This window comes from Diuraphis noxia, unplaced genomic scaffold, assembly GCF_037042655.1.
Source record: "Diuraphis noxia isolate RWA-SAM2 unplaced genomic scaffold, SU_Dnox_SAM2 contig0003, whole genome shotgun sequence".
Taxonomy (NCBI): Eukaryota; Metazoa; Arthropoda; class Insecta; order Hemiptera; family Aphididae; genus Diuraphis; species Diuraphis noxia.
Window position 1 is genome coordinate 49,453,086 of NW_028301713.1, and position 22,722 is coordinate 49,475,807.

A 22,722-nucleotide genomic window follows, 5' to 3' on the forward strand; every position below is an offset into this window, starting at 1 on the left:
GCCGAACAGCGCGCTTTTTGGGTCCCAAATTCGTATACACCGTAGCTACTCTTACGACACCATCAGGTCCTGGGTGAACATTTGTGACTCTGCCTAATAACCACTTTAAAGGAGGTAAATTATTTTCCTTTATTAACACCATCGTCCCAGGTTGAATGGATGGTCCTCTGCATTTGGACCACTTGTTTCGTCCTTATAGTTGCCCCAAATATTCCTTGCTCCATCGTGCCCAAACGTGTTGGACAAGTTGCTGCACTCTTTGCCACCGAGACAATCTATTAATAGACATATCTCTGTCGTCAGGTTCAGGCAGTGCGCGGAGTGAGCTACCTATTAAAAAATGGGCGGGATTAAGGACATTCAAATCCGTAGGATCCTCGGATAAAGGAATTAAAGGACGGGAGTTTAAGCAACATTCTATTTGTGTTAATACAGTATATAGTTCGTCATAAGTTAACCGTGAATTTTCAATGGTTCGATTCAAGTGTTTTTTCACGGCCTTGACAGCAGCCTCCCATAAACCACCAAAATGGAGGGACTGAGGCGGTATGAACTTCCACGTAATTTCGTGTAGTGTTAAAGTGTCTTGAACGCGAACTTTGTGCTGTTCTGAAAGAAGAAGTGTGGACAAATCACTTAACTTTTTGTTAGCACCCACGAAATTAGTACCATTATCGGAATATATGGTATGGCATTTACCTCTTCTTGATATAAACCGGTGCAAGGCAGCTATAAAGGCATCTGTGCTGAGATCACATACTAGCTCTATGTGCACAGCCTTACTTGCGAAACATAAAAAAAGGCATATATATGCCTTCTGTATCTGCGCGTTTCTACGCGCGTGCGACTTCATTAATATTGGTCCAGCATAATCAACACCCGTAGTTTCAAAACATCTCATTGGTCGGTTCACTCTTGGTTTTGGTAAAACACCCATAATTGGCTCTACAATACTAGGTTTGTTTTTGACCTCCGGTAGCTATCAATGGTAATCACCAGTTAACTTACCCACTAGAAATAAGAAAACTAGTCCAACATAAACGTCGAGCGAGACGAACATGGCATAGTACACGGAACCCAACGGATAAAACGGAATGGAACCGAGTAAGCAAAATTCTTCATGACAAAATCAAAGAAATGAAAAATGAAACATTCAAATCATACTTAAGTGGTCTCACTGCGACGGATAATACTGATTATTCATTATGGAAAGCCACAAGACTCATGAAGAAGCCCCGTGTTCAGATACCACCACTCCGCAAAGAAGACGGCACCTGGGCACGAAGCGAACAAGAAAAAGCCGAAATATACGCTCGGCATCTTGAACACGTATTTATGCCAAACACTATTGACTCTGAGCTTGACACCTTGCAATGCCAATCTCTTAATGCAGCACGTGAAAAAATCAAATATTTCTCACCGTTGGAAATTGCAAAAGAAATAGATAACAACTTAAACCCAAAAAAATCACCAGGCTATGATGAAATTAGTCCAAAAATACTGAAAGAACTTCCAAAGAAGGCTATCATTCATCTTACACACATATACAACGCTATTTTGCGCTTGGAATACATTCCAGAACAATGGAAACGGGCACAAGTTATTATGTTGCTCAAACCAGGAAAACCACCTGAAAATGTCACATCATACCGACCGATATCACTCCTTCCAAGTTTATCTAAACTTTTAGAGAAACTTCTGTTCAAACGCCTAAAACCGATTATAGAGGAAAAAAATCTTATACCAGAACATCAGTTTGGATTTCGCAACAAACATTCAACAATCGATCAAGTACATCGAGTTACTAATGTGATTAGTAAAGCTCTTGAAGAAAAAAAGTACTGCTGTGGAGTATTCCTTGACGTAGCTCAGGCTTTTGACAAAGTCTGGCACAAAGGACTCCTCATCAAACTGCGTGATCAGCTGCCACATACCTGGTGTGCACTTCTTGAATCATACTTGACTGACCGTCAATTTCGAGTCATACACGAAGAAGCGATAACCGAATGGAAAGATATATCAGCTGGAGTACCGCAAGGTAGTGTTTTAGGACCTATCTTGTATTTACTCTATACGGCTGATATACCAAACGACGATAACACAACATTAGCTATGTTTGCCGATGATACAGCAATTTTTTCAACACGTAATAGTCAGCTTACTGCAACCAATAACTTACAGAGGTCAATCGACAATATCTTTGCCTGGACAAGACGTTGGAAAATTAAGATTAATGGCGATAAATCGGTGCACGTTAACTATACGTTACGCAAAACCGAAACCATCCAAATAATATTGAATCAATCACCAATCCCACAAAAAAATTCAGCAAAATATCTTGGAATGCACCTTGACTCTCATCTAAACTGGAAACACCACGTCCGTCAGAAAAAAATTCAGATTAAAGAACAAATGCGAAAACTTTATTGGTTAGTCGGACCTCACTCTGAGTTAACCATAGAAAACAAACGTCTACTATATGTAGCAATTATAAAACCGATCTGGATATATGGCATTCAATTGTGGGGTTGTGCCAGTAAGTCTAACATCGATGTAATACAACGCTGTCAAAATATTGCACTTAGGACCATCACTGCAGCCTACCGGTTCGAAAGAAACAATGCAATTCACCGTGATATGATGCTACCTACAATAGCAGACGAAATCCAAAGGTTTGCTCGCAAACACGAGACGAGGCTAGATCACCATGTCAATCCATTGGCCATTCAATTATTAGATAACTCCAAGGATATCCGACGTCTTAAGCGTCTGAAACCATACGACTTAGTTTAAGATTTAGATTAAGGCAGGAGACACTTCATTGGAAGTGACTCCATCAACATGTAATATACATATATATTTTATGTCAAGTATGTAAAATATGTGTAATTGTCAAACATATTTATAAAGACCTTTGGGTTGTTTAAATAATAAAGCCCCAGGGCATTATAAAAAAAAAAAAAAAAAAAAATCTTATGTTCAAGAATTGGTAACGACACTTTATAAATGAAACTATCCGAGTTTGAATCCCAATACAAACCTAATGTTTTTATTGCTTCAGTTTCCATATTTAATGAGTATAGTGAGTTTTCATTAGGAATTGGTATATATTTTAATAAATCGGCATGATTAGCTGTCCACTTACTTAATTCAAATCCGTTGTTACTTAAGCATTTAATTAATTCATTACGTAAATTTAAAGCCTCCGATAATGTAGAGGCGCCCGTTAAACAATCGTCAACACAAAAATCATGCTTTATTATCTGAGCTATCTCCGGACGTATTTTATTTACATCCGCCGATTTATGAAGACATGCAACAGTTAAGAAGCTTGCAGGTACCGTTCCGTAAGTTACCGTACACAATCTATATTTCTTAATAGACTCATTAGGATCACCGCGCCACAATATGCGCTGATAATCTCTATCTGAGTAGTATGTTTTAGTAGGTTCTGGGTCCCCTGCAAATCCGGCGAATCCGGCTACCCCGCCCGCCCTATGGTTCGAGCTATCGCGACCGTGCTCGGCCATGCCCCATCCCCTCTCATCCATCACATGCCATGCCCATCCCCCTCCCATCTATACTTATTACATACCCCCCACCCCCTCCCCCAAAAAAATAATACCGTTTGAATAGTATTGAATGAGTAAATTAAATAATAAACGAGCATTTAATATTTCATATTATAGAATATGAAAGTATACAATTTTTAATTACTGTTTACTGATCTTCATATAGTAAATAAAACTATTAACTAATGAGTTAGTGTAAATGTATAATTTTATAAGTTTCTCTTCTTTTTGTTTTTTTTTTAACTTTTACTAAACAAAATCATTCATAATCATACTAGCTTATGTATTTCAATATAAATAATATTTAAACATATTATTTAGAGTGGTGTTTATATAACATTAACAATGCTAATAATATAATTAGCTAGTATATTTTTTCTATTAGCCTAGAAATTACACATTCAAACAAAACGCATTAGAAAAATTACATTAATATTAACATGATAGATCAAGTTTTCTAATATCTTAACTATGGATATTAATATGTTATGATAAACCTATTATGAAAAATAGATATACCATATACGTTAACACTATGTAATGAGGTTAGATAAATCATATATATAAGGGGACTGATTTCACTCAAAGGAGTCATACTGTTTTTCAAGCTTCTTGTATACAGTGTACGTATTACTATTGTTATTAGTCTAGTGTTTATTACATATCAGTAAAAATGTTCAAGTGCGGTGTTTGTGATAAAGTTTTCACCACGAAGTCTAATATGCTTAGACATAACAAATCGCATAACAATAACAGATTTACATGTGTCGAATGCCAACAAATGTTCAGTCGTCGAGATGACCTTGTAAATCATATACAGAAAAAACATGGTATGTATTATATTTAATTTTATATAATTGAATAATAATTAAAATAGTATAATATTATATAGATATAAAAGTATATAGGTATACTAAATAATTAAATATTATTATAATATAGTATATAATAATAATAATAATAATTAGAATAATAATATCTTTGTTTAATTTAATTATTTAAACGAATATTATATAATATTATTAACACAATTAAAATCGTGTAGTGAATAATATTAAATATAAAGGAATAGTAAGTAACTGAATATTAGCATTTAATATAGATATAATCATATAGTATAAGTCATAAGAATAACCTATGATTCTATAATTATTATTTCTCTATATTAGGTTTCATTAAACATAATGCTGAATACAATAGGGCTATGGGTATTACAGTCGGACGACAGTCATTAAGTGAGTGGCATTTATATTATATTATTTAAATGTATTAAGCTCAATAATAATAATAATTATTATTATTTTATTTTATAAGGTTCGGGTGTTATAGATTGTGTAGCTTCCTCATCAAATACGAATGTTATCATTCCACCACAAGCTCCCACCCCTCCTACTACGTCAGTTAAACGTACTAAAACCGACTCAGCGCGTAACATTGTGAAGTTTAAAAAGGTCCGCATAGGAATGGTTAATACACCTGGTTTTATCGAGCTCGACTCTTCGCTGGATAAGACCGTAGTATGGTATTATAGAGGGAATACTGACAACAGTCTGAGCTATCCAGCGTTTTTAGAGTCGATAAAACTAGAATTGGTGAATAAAATCAATAATTGTGTGCGTATTAACCCGATCAAGTATAATTTAAAGTTGGAGGCAGTGTATGTACATAGAGAATTACCAGCCGAGGATAGAGCTTTTAAAACTTTGTCGAGGGAGGTGTATATACATAGCGATGTGAGCGCTATGGTCGATGAGGACTTTGCAGCACTCATGTCAGAGGAAGATAGGTATATTAAAAAGGGGTCTGGCTTCACCCTATCTAGTATCGATGGCTTACTGCTAGGTATCTATGAACATACCCCTCTAGGAGGGTCTTCGTATATTCCACTTCCGGAAAACATTATGCGGAAAAAGGCTGTCATAAATCCAATGAATATCGATGACGATTGTTTCAAGTGGGTTATTCTAGCCAGACATGTTCCAGTAGTCAACCAAAGTCGTGTAGGACAAAATTATTATAATGAGAAGCATCGGTACGATTTTTCTGAATTATCCTCCCCGACACCAATATCGGAAATCTGTATATTTGAACGACGGAATAAGAGGGTGTCGGTAAACGTATATGGATTGAAACCTGGAAAGGTGGGTAAGGGGGTTAAAGATAGTAAGGAGAGGAAAGTGGGTAAGGAGAGTGTAGTGTATCCAATCAAGGTTGTCGAAAACGAGAAGGCGGTTCATTTCGACCTTCTCGTGATTGAAGGTTTGGAACGGATGCACTATACGTACATCTCAAATTTTTCACGGTTGGTACGGAATCAGAAAACATCCCATGAAAGTCGACTTTTTATCTGTAAGCGGTGTTTCACATCATTCGATGAGCAGGTGAAAAAAAATAAATTGCGTGGTAATGAGGCTCTCCGACAACATATGAGACTGTGCGGACCAAATAAACCGATTTTACCTGTTATGCCGGAGGAGGGGGAAGTGCTCAAGTTTAACGGGTGGGGTAGCATGCAGCGTCACCCGTTTGTGATATACGCGGATTTTGAAGCCCTCCTGGAAAAACAGACGAAGCGGGTGGGGGCGAGCACTGATGGAATACACACACATCACCCGATGAGTTACGGGTACTTTGTCAAGGCGGCGGTAGACATACCCGTAGCGTTGATGGAGAAATACGATATACCGCAGACACCTGTCATATATCGCGGTTCGGAATCCCGCGACGAGGTGGCCAAACACTTTATCGCCAGTGTGACCGCGCTCACCACCAGGTTGGGGAACCTGCTGAAGGCTACTAATGTACCGATTTCGATGAGTGTGGAGGATGTGCGTGCGCATAATGCGAAGAGTGTGTGTGATATGTGTAAGTTGGCGTTCACCGAGACCAGGTGTAAAGTCGCCGACCACTGTCATCTATCGGGACGGTTGAGGCATACCCTCTGCGCACCGTGCAACCTCAAGCTCGTCACACCTAAGTTTGTACCGTGCTTCCTACACAACCTCTCGAAATGTGACGCACAATTTATCGTAACCGAACTCGGTTACGATAAAGAGTCGATAACGGTGATCCCCAACAGTGAGGAGAACTATATCTCGTTCTCGAAGCGTGTAATGCCTGACTTTAGTGTAAGGTTCTTAGACTCGTATCGGTTCATGATCTCAAGCCTGGCCGAGTTGGCTGGGAACCTTCTCACGAAGTCTGGTGAGTTTGAGAAGTTCAGGGAGACCGCCAAGGTATTCCAGCCCGCCGACATGCCGCTAGTCACACGAAAGGGTGTGTTTCCTTACGAGTATACCGATAAATGGTCGAGGCTCGAGGAGACCGCCCTACCGCCGAAACATGACTTCTATAGTGTGCTACTCGAGAAGCATGTGACCGACGAGGACTACGTACACGCGACGGAGGTGTGGCGTCACTTCAATTGCAAGACCCTCGGAGACTACAGCGACCTATACCTGAAGGTCGACGTTCTCCTTCTGTCCGACGTCATGGAGAACTTCCGCGACCTCTGCATGTCAACGTACAACCTCGACCCCGTGTATTATTATACAGCGCCGGGGTTTACGTTCGACGCGATGCTAAGGTATACGGGCGTTTCGCTGGAGTTTCTAACCGATTACGATATGGTCCTATTCTTGGAACAGGGGATCAGGGGAGGGTTGGTCCAAGCCAGTGAACGGTACTGTCGGGCAAACAATCCCAAGACGCCGGGGTACGATGCCGAGAAGCCAACGTCTTGGCTCGTCTACCAGGATTGTAAATATACGTACATCGCTTATACAATTAATTGCATTACTAACTTTGAATCTATTCTTACAGGCAACAACTTGTATGGATACGCTATGGGGGAATATATGCCTTATGGAGGGTTCAAGTGGTATGAGGGGGATCTGGATCGCTCTCTAGAGCTGTTGGACGGTATGACCGACAAATCCGACGTTGGATGTATCTATGAGGTAGATATCACCTACCCCGACGGCCTACACGATACGCACAACGATCTCCCCTTCCTGCCACGGAATGCTATACCCCCAGGCTCTAAAGTGAACAAGTTAATGGCTACGTTAGAGCGGAAAGAGCGATATATTGTTCACTATAGGAATTTAAAGCAGGCCATCGCTAATGGACCGATAGTGGAGAAAGTAAATATATATAATACATATTTTCACCTGAAATGTGATTACGTGAAATTAACCTAGGATAATAGGTTCACAGGGTGTTGGAATTCAAACAGTCGGCGTGGCTTGCTGAATATATAAATTTAAATACGGAAATGAGGAAGAAGGCCAGTAATGAATTTGAACGTGATTTCTTCAAACTGCTGAACAACGCCGTGTTTGGTAAATATTTCAAACGACCCGTCATTATCATTTTTAAATCATACTCATATTGATATTATACGAATTTCCAGGAAAAACGATGGAATGCGTTAGGAATCGTATTTCCATAGAATTGGTGTCCTGTCCACGACGAATGCGGAAACTTATAAATAAACCCACGTTTAAACACGTCACCACGTACACCGAGAATCTGGCCGCCGTATCCTTGCAAATGAGTGACATACGTTTCTCCAAAACCTATTTACGTAGGGTTCTCCGTGCTGGAAATAAGCAAGGAGTTAATGTATGACTACCATTACAACGTGATGCGGCGGCACTATAACGACTCGATTAGACTAATGTATATGGATACAGGTATTTACGAGATAATAAATAATATTTTTACACTCATATAATATTATCTAACGTACGTCTTTATAGATTCCCTGATCTATCGAATACATACGGAGGATTTCTATAAGGACCTGCTCGACAACCCCGCGCTCCTCGAGCGGATGGACACCTCGAATCTCCCCGCCACACACCCCTGCTACGTTGGTACGCGTAAGAAGATCCCCGGGCTCTTCAAGGACGAGACGGTGGGCCGAACTATGCACGAGTTCATCGCACTCCGGGCTAAATCTTACGCGTATAAAATCGAAGGGGACGAAAAACTCGTGGCCAAGGGGATTCGAGGGCATGTGGTGCGAAATCATATGACGTTCGAGGATCATAAGCGCTGTCTGTTCGAGGTCGACGACGCTGGTGATGGAGACGAGAGTGAAGAGGTGGGCGATGACGAGGATGATTACGAGGAGGACGACTTTGACGATGATGTAACGTTAAAGGATGAGGAGCTGAAACGGCGTGCACGTCTGATGGCCCGATCGGTTATCAGCACGATCCACGAGAATGCCGCCGCCGCTACCACCGCCGCTATTGCTGGTGTGGGATTCACTCCAACACCACTTCCCCCATACACACCGTACACACCGTATAGGCAAAACGTGTCGATCCGATCGTTTGAGCACCGCGTCAAAACGATTAAGACCGTGAAAATGAGTCTTAATCGTTTCGATGACAAACGCGTTGTCGACGACGATCGGATACGTACGCGTGCTTACGGGTATTACGCACTAAGCGTGTGATAATATATTTATTTTGTTTATATTATACACATTTGTATGTATTGTAATTATATTATATTTTATAGGCTTGAATAAATAATTGTAGTATAATAGTATAGTATGTATGTAATTAAACAAAATATATATATATAAAATTGTATAGGTTAATGAAATCCATATAATAGTATGATGTATAATTAAAAATAAAATATACAATTATGCACGTTAGTTAAATACATATATATTAATATTAAACTGAATCCACGTTGAGCTTGGTACACTTGCTGAGAGTGACCGTGCTGTGAGCGGCCGTGCTGCATCTTGTATTAGGGGTTTCAGGAATTATTTACAAACCATTTACGTATGGCGAAAACTTTGTAAAATGTACATTGTTTCGGGTTAAACTCCATGTGAAAAATACAGCAGGGTAGTGTTTCTTCACCACATATTTGATCCAATCGAGGACATCCCAAGTCCTCGATGTTGACAAGCGTAACGTGTGGGATATAGTCCATAAGAAGTTGTTTTTTCTGCTCGCCTTTCACGTAAATGCAGTCGAACTTCAGTGAATTCAATATCCGACTGAGTTCCTCGTACTCGACATCACCGTATTCCACAGATAGTTGATGATAATTACGTTCAAGCCATTTATTCGTTCTACGACTCTTGTTGTCCTGTTTAGAGTTTGAATTCTTGAAAATCCAGTGTTGAGTTGCCCACGATTCCGTGTCTACTACAGACATTTCTTTTATCATATATTTATTGTCAACCGCGAGAACGCACTGAATGTCCACGATAGCTAACGAGGACGATGAGGACGATGATGATGATAACATTACATATAGTAGTATAAAGTAAGTAGCTATAGAATAGTTCCGCAAAGGACTTCTGAACACGAGTGTGTATACACGTTAACTGAAATTATTTACCAATACCTATCTGTATAATGATATCATATATATGTATTGTAGAAGGGGTAATATATTTCACAATAAATTAACTATCTATGAAAAATCAAGATCGTTGAGTGTAATCAATTTTTCTTGATATAATTGTCTTCAATGTTTTTCACACGTGCATGCAGCTCTGAAATATACGCCCCGTGATTCGATAGAGAATTTTCATCGAATTCTCCAGTTATAAGGTTTATTACGTTGTCCAAACGAGTGACATCTCTTCGAGTTATACTAATTATTGTACTAGTTTCAGCATACTTATTGAATAGAATCGAAACACGGCTCTCGAGATTGTATAAAGACTTATTATTTTGCTGTATATCATCTCCCATCGATTTTAATTTCACTTCAAGATTAATTATACAACTTTTCAGATTATCGATCTCCGACTTCAGTACTTTTACATCGTATAGAATCGTTTTATTACTCGTATTAATATGTGAAATAATATTCTTTCTACGTCCATCGATAGAGTTATTGAAAATATCCATGGTTAATACATATTATTATTATTTTTCTAGATATTATAAATATCTTCGATTGTCTTCAAACGTTTTTCCAAGGCTGAAATAAACAGCGCGAGATCAGATAAAGGTTTTCTAGTACGATTTTCGGACTCTAATAAAGATTTTATAGTTTGACGTATATCATCTTCCAGCGATTTTATCTTTACTTGCAGATTTACAAAATCGCCTTTCAGAGTACCTATCTCCAACTGTAGTATCTTTAAATCGTATACAATTGTTTTGTTACTCGATTGAATATGCGAAATAGTATTTTTTCTACGTCCGTTGATCGAGTTATTGAAAATATCCATTATCAATACACATCTTGCACATATGAAATGTATTAAACTACTGAAATTAATTTTCATAGTTTAAGCTCATCAGATTTTAACCAGCTATTATGTGTCGCGTCAAAGCCCAACCACTTTACAAACACTTGATCACCCTTTCTACGTATAATTTTCTCGATTAAATATTCATTTCGGCGATTAGTTTTATGTATTTCTTCGGAATAAAAACATCCGGCAATCGGTTTCCCCGTATAATCTTGCAACTGATAAGTAACGGGTAACGTTTTATTTATTTTAATAATCTCAAATATTTCCGTAGACCAGTTTGGTAGATAACCTTTTGTAAAAACCCCTTTTTGAGTGCTAATCCGCACGTTATCACCCACTTTAAATTTAGTTTTTACATTATTAATTGCACGCTGTTTTATCTCTACTATAAGTGGATTGGCATCTGCTTGCACTGGTGTCATTCCAATAGTTCTGTGTCTGGAATTATTATATTCTAACAACAATCTCGGTAAAATAGTAATCCATTCGTGAGAACCTCGCGCGGTAAACTCTCTAAACATTTTTTCTTTCAGCGTACGATTGAATCGTTCGACAATACATGCTTTCATTATACTGTACGTAGAATATTTGTGTATGTTATATTCACCCATCAACTCATCGAATGTCTTGTTATAAAATTCTTTTCCGTTGTCCAATTGCAAGAGTTTTGGCGTTCGATTGCGTAATATTTTAGACATAGCACTAGTAACTTCCTTACCGGATTTTGTCCTCAATGGTAGAGCCCATGCAAATTTAGTAAAACAATCGATTACACATAAAATATATTTTTAACCTTTGTTTTTCCTCGAATATGGTATCATTTCAACCAAGTCAGCTTGCCATAAATCATTTTTTCCATATATGTTTACTCTACGCCTCGTGAAATTTCTCCGTGACGGTTTGTGGAGTTCAATAGCGATTTCACGTTTAGACATTTGGAATTCGTTTAATTAACCCGACCTCGTGCAATTCCTCGAAAATAGATATTATTTCGTTGGAAACACCTGTATTGCCAGCTGATTTCGACGCTAGAAGTAATCGGAGTCTATCGACCAACTCGTTCGGGTTGTCCCAATACACTAAGTTATTTTTCTGTACTTTCATAGACAGTCCACCACCACCACCACCAGTAGTGGGGAATAATTTACTTATAATATTTTTATATTTTTTACAAGTAGTATTCCTAATTTTTAAACCACCTGCAGTTAAATGCGCTGACGTTTGAATTAATATCGATTTATATATATCTTCAAATCGTTATCAGTGTAAACAAGTGGATTTTTCAAAAATAATAACTGAATAAGACCCGAGGTTGTTGGATAAGTAGTTCCATCGATGATTATCACGTTTTGAGTGAATTTCACTTCTTTATCGCCCAAGGTGATATCATCGTTTGCAAGTTTTCTCGGTCCAAATGTTTTATCTATATCCTTTGATTGAAACCAATTTTCAATCTCTCGTTGATAGTTATCGTAATTATCACCCTCATTGGTATTAATAATTTCAGAATCTATTCCAACATCATCTTTCCTAGTTCGCTCAGTGTATAAATCACGTGTATTCGATATTTTAGTTAAAGGATCTATAATGGGTTTGAATGTTTGTGTCATTAATTGTTGAACATTAGCTTCACCAGTTTTTAACGTAGTATATTTACGTTTTATACTTTCCTTAGCCCGTACCAACTCCTCTAATATATTACTGTGCTCCTTCATGACTCCGTTTTAAATGATATTTTTTATTATAAACATTAACTTATATAACTACATAAGTGTCAAAACCAAATCGATAACGTCTACTATCACGTTCACTATCTTTGCAAATGACTATAAACGCAAACCTATCATGGTTCCAGCACACGGTGCAAAACTGTTTGAATTGAATATACGACATATCACCGGAACAGTGTTCGTTATATACATGTTTTAAATTAGTTTCGTCTTGTTTGAACAATACTATTAAATTAGCATTATCACGTATCAACTGTTTAGGTACTTTTGAATAACTCTGAGCTAGATAGAATATATCTACTTTATTATGTCTCCCTCTGGAAAAATATTCTCTTATAACACCTTGCTGTTCTCCGATGACATCGTCCATTATAAATATAGAGTTTGGTAATACTTTTTCAGGTGTGATGACTTTATCGTTCTCGAAAAATGTGAAAATGTTAACCCCCTCTATACCGTCAATTATACGTTTCAGTAATTTATATTTCGGTTGTTCCAAGGTTTTAGAGTATATGTAAATGTTTTCAAATCGAAGTCCGTTTTCATCGACTAGTAGAAAGTATATCAAATTCGTTTTACCACAGCCTGAACTCCCCAATACTAGAGAGCGTATCGTATTTGGGAATAGATCGCCATGTCTAAATTGAATTGTATCGGGGGTATCAATGTTATAAATTCGAAGTTTTTTCTCTTGCTCGATAAAACGCATTTTCAATTACAATATTGTTCTCTATAAATACAGATGTATCGTCTATGATAGCGTCACACGATGTCTCGTGTTCGTAAACGAATGAACAATAAAGGTTCGGGCCTCGTTAACTCGGTAATAAACCATTTACCTGTGGAATTACATTTACCCGGCTATAGGTAAGTCACTATACTATATTATTAGACCAATCCTAATTTAACATATAATTATTTTCAGATTTGCCGGTCCTGGGACTAAATTAAAAGAAAGGTTAGCACGCGGTGACCTAGGTGTAAACAGCCTAGACGAGTTGGCTAGAGCTCATGATATCGCCTATGATAGAAGTAATTCACTAGCTGATAGACATAGGGCTGATGAAATATTAGAAAATCAAGCTTGGGAGGTGTTTAAATCTAAAAACAGTGGTATTAAGGAGAAAGCGGCATCCTGGCTGGTTACTACAGCTATGAAAGTCAAACGTAAGATGGGGGCAGGTTGTGGATTTAAACAAATGGTTGCAGCTGCTAAAAACTCGATCAAAAATAAACTTAAAGAAAAGAATATAACTAAACTGATAAGAACTTGTCTGACAGTGGCTAAAAAATCGAAAACTAAGAAAACTAAAACTCCTAGAATTATACCCATTCCTAAAAAGGGGGGTGTTTTACCTTTAATACCTATATTTGCTGGTTTATCCGCATTAGGTGCACTTACTGGTGGTATTGGGAATATAGTAAAAGTCGTGAATGATTTAAAATCTGATAAAAACACTCCTATTCATTTAGGTAAGGGCTTATATCTCACACCATACAAGGGGAGCTCTTATAAAATCGTAAAAGGTAAAGGTTTATACCTTACACCGTATAAAGGTGGGTCAGTGGTGGGGAAGTCAAAGAAAGCTTCAAAAAACTAATTGATACGTTACCCGATAGAGCATTGTATGATTATGAGATTATAAAATACATCGACTTGTTGAAAATACCTCATTTCATTGGAGTATTTTCCAGAGACAAGTTCCCTCTACATTATAAGCATCGTGAGTCGGCTATAGTTAATCTTGATGATGAGAAGGGTGGAGGAACGCATTGGGTAGCGTATAAAAAAATCGGTAAACAAGTTGAATATTACAATAGCTTTGGAAATTTACCCCCACCGCTAGAATTACGGAAATATTTCAACGATTGTAATATCGAATATAATTACGATAGACATCAGAAATACAATACAACAAACTGCGGTCATTTATGCCTACGATTTTTATCATGTACACTATAACATTAAACGGTTATTCTAGTGAATTATCCTGTGACTTTTTCCCACCGATAGAAGTCAGTAAAAATGCTAAGATCTGTCTGCTAGGTTTTCAGACAAATAATTCTATTCCAAATATAAACAGTAAGTGCGATCAAATAGGTTTTATAAATAAAAATGATATGGGTTATACAACCCGTAAAGTTTACTCATTACCCACAGGCTCTTATGAATTGAGTGAAATCGAAGCGGTGATAAAATATTTACTAACTGATTCTAAGATATCTTTCGAGTTAAAGGGGAATAATAATACGTTAAAATGTGAAATGTTATGCAGTGAATCTATAGATTTATCTATGGCTAATAATATAGGTGAACTGTTAGGTTTTGAAAAACGTATATATGATGCTAATGTTAAACATCAATTGGATAAGTTGGTAAATATTACAAAGACAAACTGTATATATATCGATTCAAACTTAGTCATGGGCTCATTCAATAACGGAAAGCAGTGTCATACAATACACGAGTTTTATCCAAATGTACCACCGGGCTATAAAGTGATAGACATTCCAACACATTTGGTTTTTTATTCTGTCAATTGCACATCTATAACGCATGCAGAGATAACTTTAAAAAATCAGGATAACGAGTTAATCGATCTACGTGGAGAACCAGTATCAATACGATTATTAATCAAGGACTTATGATATAATGGGTTTACAGTTTTATAATATAAATAGTCGAGTATATGAGAAACCTGCTAGTCGTGTTTGCGACATTATCAAGTCAACAACTCTGAATAAAAAAAATAAAAAAAATTTTAAATACTCTAAAGCGGGAGGTAGTCTAACAGCTGAAAATTTAACTTTTCTAAAATCACTAAACGCTATTTAATATGGATGATATGTATTTAGACGTATCAGGTGGATATGTTGATGATTGTAGGATAACTCAAATTGATTATCATTCTTTTCTACCTTATTCAACATCTGCTCTCTCTAATAACGATGAAGTGCGTATTGCTTTACATAACACAGAGTCGTATACTCTACCGTGTGAAAGTTACATCTACATAGAGGGGACAGTAACCAAACCTGCTGATTTGACAGATGACATTCGATTTATAAACAATGGACTAGCATTTCTTTTCTCTGAAATGAAATATGAACTGAACGGGATTCAAATTCAGAAACTCGTTAACCCCGGCATAAGTTCAACATTGAAAGGATATTGCTCGTATAATAAATCAGACATTGTTTCACATTATAACGCTGCTTGGGATGATGATATTAAAAATGTTAATAAAGATTTTATTGAGAGCGGTGTATTTAACGGATGTATCAATCTTAAAGATCTGTTCGGGTTTTGTGAAGACTATAAACGCATTTTAATAAACTGTAATCAAAAACTGATATTAAATAGAGCGTCGTTAGATATAAATGCGGTAAAGCAGTATAAAAATAATGAAGTTCTCGCTGACGCACCCAAGCTAAAAGACGTTAAAATAAATATCACTAAAATATTGTGGAGAATGCCTATAGTCAAGGTCAGTGATAAAGAAAAAATACAGTTGTTGAAAGTAGTGAACCATCAGAAACCTCTAAAATGTGCATTTAGATCGTGGGAGTTGTGTGAATACCCATTTCTACCTCAAAACACTTCGCATTCATGGAAAGTAAAAACGTCTAACAAATTGGAAAAACCACGATATGCTATAATTGGATTTCAGACTGATAGGAAAAACAGTATGAGTAAACCGATGTCATGTTTTGACCACTGTAAAATAAAAAATTTGAAGGTTTATTTAAATTCCGAAGTTTTCCCCTACGAAGATTTCCAAAGTGATTTCACTAAGAACAGGATGGCTACATTATACCGTGCATATGCAGAGTTCCAGAAATCCTACTACGGTCGTGATAATGTTACACCTCTATTGACTAGATCAGATTTCAAAAAACTATCACCGATTATAGTTGTTGATATGAGCAGACAAAATGATAATGTGAAAACTTCGACTGTTGATCTAAGAATTGAGATGGAAACCGAAGGAGCGTTTCCCGCATCTACTTCAGCATATTGTTTAATATTACACGACCAAATCATAACTTATAATCCATTTAATGGTGAAGTAAGAACATTGTAAAATATTGATTGTAAAACCTAATATTATTTTAATAAATGAAAGCATATATAATATATCATGTCTTTTTATTTCACATAAATTATTAATTCATTACAACTATTGAAACGAGTTTTCTCTTTTCACTCCATATAATGGTCTTGGGAAGTGTGCATACGTTGTTTGATTTTGAGGAAGTGTGGGTTGTATGTTGAAAAAATCGGGGCCATCGTTAACATCGAATGACTGTAGTACTCTTTCAATTGTATCATATGACTGAAAAAAGTATATTTATACATAAATTATGTATTTATTATTATTGTATTTATTGTATTATTATAATTAAAAATTGTATACTTTCATATTCTATAATATGAAATATTAAATGCTCGTTTATTATTTAATTTACTCATTCAATACTATTCAAACGGTATTATTTTTTTGGGGGAGGGGGTGGGGGGTATGTAATAAGTATAGATGGGAGGGGGATGGGCATGGCATGTGATGGATGAGAGGGGAGGGGGCATGGCCGAGCACGGTCGCGATAGCTCAAACCATAGGGCGGGCGGGGTAGCCGGATTCGCCGGATTTGCGGGGGACCCAGAACCTACTAAAACATACTACTTATCTGCATTATCAACCCATACCTGCCTATACATTTTTTTAATATCAGCTGAAAATGCATATTTATATGTACGAAATCTCGTAACAATTTCTGTGAGGTCGTCCTGTAATATAGGACCTTTTAACAATACATCGTTTAGCGACAATCCAGATTCTGATTTGCATGAGCCGTCAAATACCACTCGTAATTTAGTTGATCGGCTGCTATCATTAAGAACGTAAGAGTGTGGCATATAGTACGTTTTCACTGATAGGTCATTGTCCTCATTAACTTTCTCCATATGTCCCAAATGCTCATATTCTTCCATGAAACCTTTATACTGACTATATCGCTCGGGATTTTTTTCGAGACGTCGCTCTAACGATAAAAATCTTTTTAACGCGATGTTATATGAGTCGCCTAACATGTCTACGTTATCTCGGAATGGCAATTTTACTACAAATTTTCCCGTGGAATCTACTGATACATTATCTTCAAAATGTTTCCTACAAATTACATCTTCCGACGTTTCGTGCATATTTGCAATAGAAAATTCTTCGATTTTCCAAAATTCTTCAATATCCTTTTCCAAATTTGAATAATTATCTTCACTTATTACAAAGCAAGCCATTGAATTATTTTTTGATGAAATTTCATTCACTGGTCCTACAATAATCCAGCCGAACATTGTTTGCTGCAAGTACGGACCCATTGTGTGCAGTTTGAAATTTCCCGAGCATATTATTTCCCAATAGGTGTCGGCACCAATCAATAAATCTATTTTTTCCGGCTTAAAACACCTATAATCTGCCAACTTAATATCCGTGGGTATAGACCATTTGTTAGTATCAATATTGTTGGTCGGCAGTTTTCCGTTAATTTTTGGCAATGCCAGCATGTCCAAGGTGGCAGAATAATTATTTATGCGTGACTTAATAGACGCGGTTACCTGATACGCCGCACGACTCACTATCTCATTTATACCTATTATTGATTTATTTATTTTTGTTCTCACAAGACCTAATCGTTGTGCCATTGCTTCAGTCAATATATTTATCTGTGAGCCGTTATCTAATAATGCCCTGCATACAACTAGTTCGCCGCATGCATTTAATATATGTACTTCCGCAGTCGCTAATAGTACTTGTGCGCGCGTTTGACCACGGGCGGCGTGACTCACCACCACTTCCGCATTAGACACGTTTGACGTAGACGGATTTTGTACAACTTGTGGTACATCACTATGCAGCAACGTATTATGCGCTTTATCACATTTGGAGCATACCCTTTTCGATCTGCACACCTGTACATCCGTGTGACCCGTACCCAGGCAATTGCGACATAGGTTTAGTTCATCGACCTTTAGTAATCTTTCATTTGCATTGAGCGCAATAAATTTTTGACACTTGTAAATAGGATGTGATTGTTTACATAAGTAACATGCTAAACGATTGGTAGCAACAAATGCATTTACTTTTTTATTATTTTTAAATTGGACGTTTTTATCAGTTGGATTACGATAATTTTGCTTAGAATGCGTATAATGCGACGTACTTAATTTATTCGATAAATTTTTTGAGGTATCAATCGCCTCTAATATTTTACACCGTTCATTTAAAAATGTTGTCAACTCCGTTATAGAGGGTAACGTATCTTTGGTAGCCACAGATTCCCAATTGCGTATTGTATTATCTAACTTGACTAAAATCACATGTAATAATAGCGCACCCCAGGCATCTGGATCATGACCTAACGCCTTTAAAGCTTGCATATTCATATTTAAATCAGCGGTAAACTTTCTTAAACAAACACTTGACTCCTTTTGCATAGGTTCTAGTTCATATATATTTCTTGTATAAGATTGTATGAGAATACGCTTATTATCGTATCGTTCTACGACAGTGTTCCATGCAATCGAGTAATTGTCACCTGTGGTTGCTAAATTTTGTATCAGAGCCAATGCGTCCCCATGCAAATACATTCTTAAATATACAAATTTTTGTACACCTGCTATAGTTGGATTTAAATGTACCGTGGTCAAAAATAAATCTTTAAATGTGGACCACTCTTCAAATTTTCCCGAAAACGACGGTAATTCTAACGGCTTCATTCTTATCACCGGGTCACCTCCTATCGCAAGATTGCCCGGTATACTCAACCTGTTTATGCCATTAACTACATTTGAACCTTGTGCCATAGTCTCTGCCTTTGCAACTACATCAAAATATAAATTTACAAACGTATCTCTGTAGTCCAATTGCTCATTACTGATATCTATTGCCTCGATATTATTTTGAACTACATCAAACTCAGTCCAAAGTTCTTTTATTTTCTCTAGACGTATCTTTATCTGCATGGTATTGTTATCCACATCCACATTATGGATATATGTTTGGAATTTTGTCAGCTACGCCTTTAATTGACCTCGCCTCAATACGCAGACGGCCAATTCATTTGACTGACTACTCTGTATTATTACGTTTTTGGTTTTTCCCTTAATTTATAATTCCAACCTTATGAAAACTTTTTTTGTATATATGTGTTTTTAATTTTTATAGAATATGCCTAAAGGAAAATGAATGGAAACTTATGCCCTTATTTTCTAATATTTTTAGCTCACTCACCTGGTTGTATATCGGCCGATGAATGTTCAGCCACTGCACACTACAGCATTGAAAACCCGGACCACTTTTACAATTTTTCCTCCTTTTTTGATTGTTCAATTTGACTATGATATTGCCACTGCACGGTTACTGTGTCCGCGGGGACGTTATATTTATTTATAGGTATTCAAAACGAACTAAAGAAAAACATACACTTTAAAATTTGAACTAGCCAATATGTCCACTGAACGACAACGAATTCGCGGGACGTACTAACGCAAAATGTATTGCTAATCAATCCGGTTAGATTGGACCAAAATGTTTATTTCTATATAAACTAATTTTATTGAACAAAATAAAATACTAGAAACTTTCAATAAATAATAAGTGGACTGTATATTTTGTGAGTGTCGTACCAATTGGGTGGTCCGACGACAACTAACTAATCCGTGGGGACATATTACGGCACAAGCATACAATGATAATTTTATAGATAACAATTTTATATAATATTACAGCGATACTATATATAAGTATGTATTGCGGTGTTCACGCCGTAACAAATTTTTTTTATTAAAGTGGAAAATCAAGTGATTTGTTGGAAATTTTTGCAATGAATTTTCAAGTTTTTCTGTAGAATATAAATTTCGATAGATTATTATTTGGGTAGAAAAATCATTTGAACTTAATTTGAATTAGAGTTCATACTCATAACATTATAAATACGTAGTTTAAGGTTAATATTTAATTATAATAGATTATAAGTAACTAATATTTTATTTTACATATTATGAACATATTATTCATAATTATATTTGTACCACAAGGTCATGAATTGAATTAAACATTATAAACACGTAGTTTAAGTTTACATTAATTATAATTGATTATAACTAACAACTTTTTTTTTTTTAGAAAGTCGGAAAATTGGATGCAGATATTCAAAAAAAAAAAATCTCACTACTTATTTCAATCATGTCGGATATAATATAAACATAAGATTAAACTTTAACATATTTTAAAATACAAATTATAAATCGTTTAAAATTAAATAATTATTTACTATTAAATTTACTTACCACGATCTATATTCAACAGAGAATATCCGATAAATATATAATAAGTGTATTATATATTTTATAATTATAAAATACTCATCAAATGTTTTGATTAAAGTGGAAAATCATGTGATTGAGTTGAAATGTTTGCAATGAATTTTCAAGTTTTTCGGTAGTATATAAATTTTAAAACATAGTAATTAAAGGTAAAAAAATCATTTGAACTTAATTTGAATTAGAGTTCATACTTATATGTCTACTATCAGGCCTTGCATAGAATTAAACATTATAAACCCGTAATTTAGGTTAAAATTGAATTAGAATAGATTAAACTTAAAAGACTTTTTTTTTAGAAACCCGGAACATTGAGCCCAGATATAAATCACACACTTCTTTAAACATGTTGGATATAATATAAACATAAGATTAAATTTTTTATGATATTTAAGATGCATATTATAAATCATGTAAAATTATATAATTTTTTTAAATTTAAATTAACTTACTTAATACTACAATAGGCAGAGAATATCCGATAATAATTAATAAGGGTATTATATATTTTATAATTATAAAATATTCATCAAATGATATAATTAATGTGGAAAATCAAGTGATTTATTTGACATTTTTGCAATGAATTTTCAAGCATTTCTGTAGAATGTAAATTTCAATAAATTATAGTTAGGGTAGAAAAATCATTTAGACTTAATTTGAATTAGAGTTGACACTTATAACATATTCTTACTTAAATGTCTACTATCAGTTCTTGCATATAATTAAACATTATAAATACGTAGTTTATGGTTAATATTTATCTATAATAGATTACCTATAACTAATTTACAGTTTATATTATATATTATTAACATATTCATAATTATATTTCTACCACGAGGTCATGAATTGAATTAAACATTATAAACACGTAGTTTAATTTTACTTAATTATAATAGATTATAACTAACATTTTTTTTGTTTTAGAAATTAGGAAAATTGAATGCAGATATTAAAAAAAAATCAAACTACTTATCATATTTATGTTGAATATAATATAAACATAAGATTAAAATTTAAATATATTTAAGATGCATAATATATATCGTGTAAAATGAAATAATTATTTAAAATGAAATCAACTTACGGTTTTCTATAATGGACAGAGAATACCCGATAATAATTAATAAGCGTATGGTATATATTTTATAATTATAAAATAGTCATCAAATGATATTATGATTAAATTGGAAAATTTACAAGTTTTCGGTAAAATATAAATTTCAAATATAGTATTTAGAGTTCATAGTTATAACATATTCTTACTTATATGTGTACTATCAGGCCATGCATATAATTAAACATTATAAACCCGTAATTTAAGGTTAGGTTATTAAAGGTAATTATAATAGATTATACCTAAGAGCTTTTTTTTTTAGAAACTCTGAATATTGAATGCAGACATTTAAAAAATAAAATCACACTACTTCTTTAAACATGTTGGATATAATATAAACATAAGATTAAACTTCAAACATATTTAAGATGCATATTTTAAATCGTCTAAAATTAAATCAACTTACTTGCACCTAATAGACAGAGAATATCCGATCATAATTAATAAGTATATAATATATATTATAATCATAAAATGTTCATAAAATGTTTTATATTTAAGTGGAAAATTAAGTGATTTATTGGAAATTTTTGCAATGAATTTTCAAGTTTTTCTGTAGAATACTCGTATAAATTTCGATAAATTATTATTTGGGTAGAAAAATCATTTGAACTTAATTTGAAATTGTGTTCTTATTAGTTATAACATATTCATATAATACGAGTAGATTA

At 35.1% G+C, this 22,722-nt stretch overlaps 3 protein-coding genes and 1 pseudogene across 3 annotated transcripts; 2 read left to right on the forward strand and 2 right to left on the reverse strand.

Annotated features, from left to right (window-relative positions):
• Positions 1-193: 193 nt before the first annotated feature.
• LOC149057484 (uncharacterized) lies at positions 194-937 on the reverse strand. Its single transcript, XM_089223433.1, has one exon. The coding sequence runs from the start codon at positions 935-937 to the stop codon at positions 194-196; it is 744 nt and encodes a 247-aa protein (XP_089079559.1).
• Positions 938-7,063: 6,126 nt separating this feature from the next.
• LOC107170781 (uncharacterized) lies at positions 7,064-9,042 on the forward strand (annotated as a pseudogene).
• A 6,346-nt stretch (positions 9,043-15,388) lies between these two features.
• Positions 15,389-16,636, forward strand: LOC149057485 (uncharacterized). Its single transcript, XM_089223434.1, has one exon. It carries the CDS (start codon positions 15,389-15,391, stop codon positions 16,634-16,636), a length of 1,248 nt encoding a protein of 415 aa, XP_089079560.1.
• Positions 16,637-17,232: 596 nt separating this feature from the next.
• Positions 17,233-19,822, reverse strand: LOC149057486 (uncharacterized). The gene has a single exon (XM_089222023.1). The coding sequence runs from the start codon at positions 19,570-19,572 to the stop codon at positions 17,233-17,235; it is 2,340 nt and encodes a 779-aa protein (XP_089078149.1). The 5' UTR covers positions 19,573-19,822.
• Positions 19,823-22,722: the final 2,900 nt, after the last annotated feature.